Here is a 9,232-nt window from a genome sequence, read left to right as displayed (position 1 = left end):
ATAGAAAATGTTTTAGATCTTTGAGTTCATCTCATGAAAAATGGGAGCAAAAACAAAAGTGTTGCATTTATATTTTTGTTCAGTGTAGATTATGAATAGCTTTGGAAACTTTATTCGACACAAGTTTTCTTACATTAAGGTTTAAGGAGACTGTATCACAATCTTAAGGTCTGGCCAGTAGTCGGAATTGATCTATTTGTTGTTCAAATGTAATTGATAAGTATAAATAAATGGTGTCACCTTTAAAAGGACATCTTCATATTGTATGGCCTTTAAGCGCAAAGCAGTGATACAGACCCAGAAGTCCTAAACTGAATGCTCACTCTGAGAGAAAATGTTATGCTAAAAAAACAGTTTCAACCTTGAATTTTTTTATCTTGTTCTGCTTAACTCACAAGGAGTTCAGCCCACGGTTATTTTATCCAGTTTGTTATGACAGCAGGTTAGCAGTGGTCAGAGTATGAGCCGTAACTTTGGCTCCTTGGGGCAAGTGGAAGCACTTTCATCTAAATGAGTTCATTGAATTTTACTTTGAGAGGCATTGAGTTAAATGACCAGGCAAAACAGCTTCCTGGGTACATGTGCACTTTGTGTCTGGAGGACCTCACCATAAAAGGTTAGGTGCATCTGTTAGCAGGACATATTTGAAGAAACAAAAGCAAGGGCCTTCACAGTGTGAATGACTATATATTGTATCACTTCTGTTCAACAATGTACATGATTCCCATGTGGCTCCCTCACAGTGTGTTGTAGGTACATCACATTTTTCATTGGAAATATTGCATTTTTAGCCATGCTTTTGGCAGAGCTTTTGTGATAGGAATGAACACTTACCATGAACTCGGCGACTATGGGTGAGGTGGGGTTGGCTCTCAATCAAAATGTTGTGGGTTCGATCCCAGCCCCTGCAGTCAACATGTTGATGTTTCCTGGGGTAACATACATAACTCAGAGTTGCTCCCAGATGGCATTGCCAATAGTGAATGTTTGTTAATGTTAGCATCCTTGAGCAAGCGGAACATTGCTCTACAGTATATGAATGGGGTGTGAATGGGTGAATGATGACTTGTTAATATAAAGTGCTCTGAGGGGACTTAAAGACTTGATATAGCACTATATAAAAACAGTCCATTTAATCTCAACAACTACATTACATTACATTTTATTTGTTAGACGCTTTTATCCAAAGCGACTTACATACTCAATACTGTGGGCAATCCCCACAGGAGCAATTTTAGGGTGAAGTGTCTTGCCCAGGGACACAACGACATGCTGACTGCAGTGAGGTTTGAACCTGTGCTCCCTTGATCCGAACACCAACGCTCTATCCACTGCGCCACAAGCCTCCAACTATTGGTTGATTTCTTAAGAATTGTTTACAGACACAGATGGTCACTAGAGGATTAAACATACTGACTTTGGTGATCCTGGCTTGTACTGTAGTGCCACTAAATCAAAGTTTTAACTTCTCATATGAAATCAAAGATTTGATCCCTTTTTCCTAGAAGCAATTGTAATTCTCGGTGAAGACTGCGGTTTGGATGGCCATGCAATTTGCAACATTAACATTTTTATCCCAATGAGTTGTTATTGTGAATCGTAATCATTTTGGTCATCTTTCAACGTTTCCACTTGGGCCTTCATAACATTTAAATTCTGACATTATTAAGTTAATGACCAAAAATGGAAAACTAATGAACAGTGGATAGAAAGATATTGAGACTCAGTCTTGTATAGTACCGCAACAAGCATTTCCTGTCAGTAATCACAGTTCAGCCTCCATTTACAAGTTGCTGAGTTAGTTTTATCTCTGCTTTTGCTCCACTGGTGATTAACTTGACACTCATGGGGCTTCTCCAAAACATTCCAATCATTAGTGTCTTAGATCAAAAATAAAATGATAAAATGGGGTACTCTCAGCTATCGTTAGTCCCCAATGTATTTCGTGTTCAAATTCCAGCTGCCGTAAATGCAACATGATGAAAATAAACTATTAGAGGTTAACCATTTAAATGTCTTTGGGCAATCTTGTTCTGAATCCAAACAACAAAGAAGGAGATTGGCATGTTTTATTCCAGTAAACTGAGCTGCTTTGAATTGATATTCAAAAACAATAAGTTACTTTCTTTGATTTGCAAAGCTTTATCCTCAAAACACAATGCCCTGAGACTACAATGTGTACTGTTGCCAAATGTCAGACAAACAAAACACATTCAGGTTTTTAATACATAGCAAGCTCTCTCTGTTAAACCAAGTGTGGCACTGCAAGTCAAGCAGTACACACAAGTATCTGTGAAGGTCATTTCACAGGGAAAGTTTCCAATGAATACCTTGAAGTTTTTTGAAGTAGAATAACTTTGTATGTAGTCAAATGTAACATCAGTCCAAAGAGCAAATCTTGTACAAATAATAATAGAGAGAATGTGTGTAGGGGTCTGGGATTGAACATCCATATTCTTTGGTTCCTCAAGGTTTTCTTTCTATGCTGGCAATGCCTTTCTTTTCATAATGTATGTGCCAAGTTTGTTTTGTTATTTTTAGACTTAATAATGTAAATATTATTGCAGTTCTCAAAACCGAACTCTATATTGAACATGTTGTTTTTTTTCCAGGGAGTTTGGGAGATGGAAGGTGAACAATTTGGCAGTGGAGAGGAGAGATTTCTTGGAGTCTTCGTTACCTCTGACTCCTGAATTTATCCGGAACATTCGACTTTTAGGCCGCAGGCCCACCACCCAGATGATCACTGACAACCTGATCAGGAAGTATGGGACTCACTTCCTTTTGTCAGCTACACTGGGAGGTAAACAAAGCATCTGTTGTTCTGAGTATAGTTTTGTTACAATGTTACAGTAGATATCCTCATGGTAACTTATCGAACCCTTGGAATAAACTGACTCCACCAGCAATGTGTTTTTTTCACTGTTCCATCCACTTTTTAATTTCAAGCCTTGCATTCTAGCTCACGTGAATGCTCACAATTACCAATAGCAGGCAGTCAAAAACCACACTAATCCTTGGAACAATAGGCATTTTATTTGAGGCAGAATAAGACTGAAGCAGACATAGACATAGACATAGCATATACAGATGCTATGCAAATAAAGGTTGAGCTGAAGTTTATAGGACCCAGGTAAAATCAGAATGTATTCCAGAATGAGGGAAAATGTGTAATTTTCAGAATGACCTGAGATTCCATTGTATGTTTATAGAAGCTTTTAGAGTATGCTAACCAAGGTGTCACATATACATAGCCTTGACATGTCCAAACTCAGTCACAGTAACTAGCTGAATAACTCATCATAGCAACATAACGTGGCACTGGCAGCACAGATATTGCTCTTCAGGGAGGTTGGAATACATGTTCAACCCTTTGCACAGTAAACCAGCCACTCGCATTGTTGTTCCTCTATGTCTATGTGAAGAAAAAAAGAACAGACAAAAAAGATTCAAGATGCCAGAGAAGTCGAGGCGAGTCTTGCAGATCCAATTTGCTTTTACAGAGCAACACTTGTCAATTATTTTATACTGAGTCCTGGTTTGGAAAAAGTCGCAGTTGTGAGTGGCTGTATATAATGCAACAGAACCAGCTTCCTGAGCTGATGCAGCCCCCCCACATGACACACACACACACACACACACACACACACACACACACACACACACACACACACACACACACACACACACACACACACACACACACACACACACACTGGCTCCCAGCCAGCACTTAGTGGTATGAAGAGAGGAGAATGAGAAGTTTGCCTTGGATTGTTGCCAGAGATATGCCTCTGTGGTTCTCAATGGATAGCCTCTATGTTCGGAAACATATGGACTTAATGAAATTAATAAATAGATTCTGATATCAAGAGGATGCCCTTCAGCAGCCGAGGAAGAGAGGCAGTGGGCAGAAAAAATAGCCATATAGCATTAACGCTGCATTATGATGAGGAATATGACGTGCAGTGTCTTGGAGACTCTCAAGCAAAGAGTGTGTGCTGCACCATGGCCCCTAGACTGATTGCTGTGATCTACGGCTACTGATGGGTCACGTGGCTTTTTCTAATTGTGGTGAAGTATCCATAGCGCTTCAGGGGCTCCTGTATGGCTGCTCCAGGGATCTTAACCACCAGGAATATATGTGTGTGTGTGTGTGTGTGTGTGTGTGTGTGTGTGTGTGTGTGTGTGTGTGTGTGTGTGTGTGTGTGTGTGTGTGTGTGTGTGTGGGCATTTGTTTATGCACATCGAGATTAAGATTAAACTAATTTCTTTCACTTGGGAATACACATATAACTATGGAGAACCAGATTTGTGTAAATTACTGTTCGTGGTAATTTGAAAACAAATGCCTTCTCAGATTCTGCTGAGTTACACGTTACTGCCTCCAGTGCCCTGTACGACGGAGCCAGTTCAACAGACCCTGGATATGTTTGATTTACCCGGCTTAACCACCAATAATCACTAAAACACTTAAAGATGCCTTATGTCTCTTTGAGGTTTTCCTGTTGTGTGTTATACATGTTGTGTGCATGTAAATGGTCGGCAAAGGCTTGAATCCCAAAGTTCCCTCCAGAGTGAGTTTCTCTCCCAAACACTACCCCCTGCCTGAAACGCCTTGATTGAACTCCTTTGTTTACTACTTTTTTATTCTGTAAAAGAGTGACATCACTCCATTACACTTGGCTAGCGCTCCAAAACATTGTAGGTGGTAAGCTAATGGGCGGTACATCTCCAACACATCTGTAAGTAGTGGACCAATCACAACAGAACTGGTCAGCTAACCAATCAGAGCAAACTGGTATATGGTTTCGGACACAGGGTGAAAAGTGGTGCTGCAGTACAGGCAGTACGATAAAAATAAAGCCCTTTTTAAACATTAAAGCATGTAAACATGTCACAATAGAAGCACAAATATGAACCTGAACATGAGCATAATAGGGCCTCTTTAAGACACTAGCTCTTTGTTTTTATGTAGGAGGAGAGACACACTTAAGCCATGGAGAAGCCCGCATTAGCAACACTATATTGTGTCACTTTACAAATTGTAATCTCAATTTTCTGAAATCATACAATTTCTGTGCAGGAGAGGAGGCCTTAACGATATTTGTGGACAAGAGGAAACTGAGTAAGAAAGCAGAGGTGAGCGATTATTCCGGAAACTCGTCCATTGTGACTCTGGAGGCTCTGCACCAGCTGGCTGCCTCCTACTTCATCGACAGAGAGAGCACTCTGCGCAAGCTGCACCACATCCAGATCGCCTCAACTGCCATCAAGGTAATGCCTTTGTATCTCTATCTCTATTGTTCATCAGCCCAAAATCAAGTCAATATCATCATGCAGACATTGACAATAAGCTGAGATGGTAAAGATTCAAGAGGCTGAGTGTCTTGGTCGATAACTGTTTGACTTACGTCCTTGACAACCTTTTGTTACCATGTCTTTCATATTTGTACAAACTTTTTTTGCATACACATTTTGCAAATCCATCCATCCATCCATCCATCTTCTCCCGCTTATCCGTGGTCGGGTCGCGGAGGTAGCAGTTCCAGCAGGGAGCCCCAAACTTTCCTTTCCCTGGGCACATCAACCAGCTCTGACTGGGGGATCCCAAGGCTCTCCCAGGCCAGCGAAGAGATATAGTCCCTCCACCTGGTCCTAGGTCTACCCCTTGGTCTCTTCCCAGCTGGACGTGCCTGGAACACCTCCCTAGGGAGCCGTCCAGGTGGTATCCTTAATAGGTGGCCGAACCACCTCAACTGGCTCCTTTCGACACGAAGGAGGAGCGGTTAAACTCTGAGGCCCCGGCCACACGAGGACGAAAACGGTCGTTTGCGTTACTGTTTAGTGTCATATAGACCGTTCGGCCACACGAGGACGACCGCAATATGACAGTAAACAGCTGCGGAAACGATAACGGTCCCAAGGTGGATAGAACGCGCATACCAACGCTACTGGGGGTCCAACGGCTCCGTGTTACGCCCTATAACGATCATTCTTCTGATGACGCATAGCCCCGGCCTCCAGGGCTCTTGCGCTCACGGCACGCGTTCAAAGTAAGCTCCACACTGCGCGACACTGCCGATTCAATCCACTCTCTCTCGATATGGACATAACACGCGAGTGAAGTCTTAATCTGACAGGACGGAGACACGCAGCTCTGCTCGCCTGCAGCTCCTCCCGCTGTGATGCAGCGTGAACGGAGCAAAACACACACTTCAAGGCTCAGATCATCGCCCTTAGCTATTTTAATTACCTCTCAAACTACCTAAACCAAGTTATAAACATGTTTATTTTTACTGTCGACCTGCGTCACTCCATTAACTGGATCAGCGACGCATGAGACAGCACTGACGCTGTCCGAAGAGACGGGAGGAAAAGAGAGAGGCTCCATGTATTTTATTATATATTATATAGAGTCCGTCTATTCATTTGTTTTAAAGCTCAATAAATATAGACAAAGAAGACCCTTTGACGCGTACTTTTATAAATTTTTTTTTTTTTTTTTTTTTTTGTTTCGAAGATTTAAACTTAACACAGGAAGCTTTTTAAACAGCGCACGTAAAGGGCTCCTGGCCATATGTACTGCAGCTGTCCTCCAGCGGTGGGAGCTAAACGGAGCCTGTCTCGGTAGACCAGACACTATCGTGAACATTGCGTGTGGACCGGAAGCCTTCCTTTTGCGATTGCGTTTGCGTTAATCCTATGCCCGTTTAGTCGTATGCGTCAGCGACAGGGCCAGTCAGGGGAGGCAGGGGAGCAGAGCCTCGTCTGTCCATACTCGCGAATGAACGGGCAAAAACAATAAAGAAAAACTAAATAGTAATAAAAAAAATGTCTCCACTGATCTATGATGGTAAGCAGNAAACATTTTCTATGTTCACAAAATAACCATTTCTCTCAAATATTGTTCACAAATCTGAAAAAATCTGTGATAGTGAGCACTTCTCCTTTGCCGAGATAATCCATCCCACCTCACAGGTGTGGCATATCAAGATGCTGATTAGACAGCATGATTATTGCACAGGTGTGCCTTAGGCTGGCCACAATAAAAGGCCAATTATCTCGGCAAAGGAGAAGTGCTCACTATCACAGATTTTTTCAGATTTGTGAACAATATTTGAGAGAAATGGTTATTTTGTGAACATAGAAAATGTTTTAGATCTTTGAGTTCATCTCATGAAAAATGGGAGAAAAAACTAAAGTGTTGCATTTATATTTTTGTTCAGTGTAATTTCCTAGTTTGCTTGCTAATGTTTCCGGGGAAAAGCACTTTGTCAAATCTGACATACATAGAGTATTTGTCACTAATCTACAATGATTGCTGCTCAATGAACACATATTGAATGTTAAAAGGATGCTAATCATGTTATATATGCAGGCAACAAAATACTTTAACCTGCAGCTAAATTTCATTTCTCGGTTAGTTCACAAATTCTCCTTTTTTTATGTACTTTAATAGAATACCTACTTAAAGAGATGTAAAGTCTCAGCACATAATACGAACATTGCTCTTTAAAATTCTGTGTGGCCAACTGATACAGAAGATAAATGTCATGACCTCCAAGGAGAGACACTAAAAGAGACTCCATTTCAATATTAATGATGAAATTCACATTTTCTCCACAACCTTTGCTAACACATTATGCCACCTGAGTCCTGCCCATTACCTTTTCCTTTCTTATGTTCACAATGTATTGTTATTGTACGTTATATATGCGTTTAAAAGTATGAATATTTGCAGTTGTTTTTTTATGAATACAGTCAATGGATGGATCTATCGGTAAAGCCTGGCTTATCGGTAAGCTCTTCATGAAATGTTTTTTAAGCAAAGCAAGTGATCTCTCAACAGCTTAACCACAGTCATCAGAGTAAGGATAAAGGCAGTTTTATAATGTGTTGATAAGTATTGGTTCAAAACAGGATGCAGACGGAACATTTGCTCAACAAATAAGAAAACCCACCCACAGAGAAAAAACCTGTTTCCCCATCTGTAACAAGGACTAATACATCTGTCTTTGCTAAATGAAAACACTCTTTGAAGACCATAACTAGCTTTGAAGACCGTAACTATCTTTGATGATCAAAAAGTAAGACTGTGATATTAGGCCATGGGCAAGATTTCATTTATTTTTTCAAACACTTTCCCTCCATCGCAAATCTGCATAGCAATGAATGTATAAAGAGACATTTATGAAGTCACAGGCAGATATCTCAGATGTAATTATAACTTATCAGTTGTGATTACTTTGAAATTTCTCGAAGAGGCTCAATGAACAGTGCCAATTGTTTACTCCATGCCTGGCACTGCCCCCAATTTACTCACATAATCACGCGTATATGAGATGAAAGAAACAGGAGGCAACAGGGAAAAAATGCTCCTCTAATAAGACACACCTGCCTTTCAGAAAGTTTTATATATTGTTCAAAGGGCTCCATTCTTATTCCTTTTTAGAAATAACCCAAACATTTTCTTGGTAAACGTTAGAACCAAACAAAGGAGCCACCTAAACATAAACATGATTGATGTCATGACTTAGGCTATGTTTTTGTCAGATTACATAATGTGACAAGAAAATAAACATTCACAAATGCATTGTTCTATCAGTCAAATGTTGCACTTGTTCTCTCTCCAAAGTGAAACCTTGACTGCGATAATCAGAGTGGCTTGAACAACCTTCCTTGCTTATGATGGATGAAGGGAGTGTGGCCTTTTGAAAGGGTATATATCACATTAAACCAGGAGTAATGAGGACATCTCAAACAACCAGATGTTTGAATGATACACAATGTAAATCCCTGTGCCCACAGAAGTTAGAAGAAGCTGAAGGCGAATATTTCAACGCACATCAATTTACATTTGTCTTATACGTCATCACAAACCGAGGAAACTAATTCACACAAGATTAAGCAGAAACTGTAGGCAGAGAGTGGGAAGTAAACATAATGATGTTAAATGGATATGTGGTAGCCGTTGACCTTTTTGCTGACGCTGTGGTATTCAGACAAAGCCTTTGACTGATCTCTTGCTCAGATAAATGTAGTGTAGCTATTAATCTTCACCTCATTTCATGCCATACAAATAAATGACCTCTTCAAATGGAACACTGTGTCTCTTGAGTTGTGCCTTGCTGCCTTAAAGCACTATTTCAAAGCTGCAGCACGTTCTGTAGGAGAACAGGAATACACAAGGAGGGAGCGCAAAGGAGAGAGGTCGGGGGAGGGGGGGTAA

At 40.8% G+C, this 9,232-nt stretch overlaps 1 protein-coding gene across 1 annotated transcript; it reads left to right on the top strand.

Annotated features, from left to right (window-relative positions):
- Nucleotides 1-822: 822 nt before the first annotated feature.
- On the top strand, nt 823-9,232 carry LOC104960767 (BMP/retinoic acid-inducible neural-specific protein 3-like). The gene is made up of 4 exons (XM_010788921.1): nt 823-854; nt 2,613-2,803; nt 5,087-5,277; nt 9,143-9,232. Exons 1-4 carry the CDS (start codon nt 823-825, stop codon nt 9,230-9,232), a joined length of 504 nt encoding a protein of 167 aa, XP_010787223.1.

Source organism: Notothenia coriiceps, unplaced genomic scaffold (genome assembly GCF_000735185.1).
Source record: "Notothenia coriiceps isolate Sejong01 unplaced genomic scaffold, NC01 NC01_scaffold00032372, whole genome shotgun sequence".
Lineage (NCBI taxonomy): Eukaryota > Metazoa > Chordata > Actinopteri > Perciformes > Nototheniidae > Notothenia > Notothenia coriiceps.
The sequence above is the reverse complement of the archived record's forward strand: the minus strand, read 5'-3'. Positions and strand labels throughout refer to the sequence as shown.

Excerpts from the sequence above, each read along its gene's own strand:
- LOC104960767 (XM_010788921.1), top strand. The coding sequence starts at position 823 with ATGAACACTTACCATGAACTCGGCGACTATGG. Across the intron at positions 2,804-5,086 it reads TTTGTCAGCTACACTGGGAG|GAGAGGAGGCCTTAACGATA; the intron begins GTAAACAAAGCA and ends ATTTCTGTGCAG. Across the intron at positions 5,278-9,142 it reads TCGCCTCAACTGCCATCAAG|CACTATTTCAAAGCTGCAGC; the intron begins GTAATGCCTTTG and ends GCTGCCTTAAAG.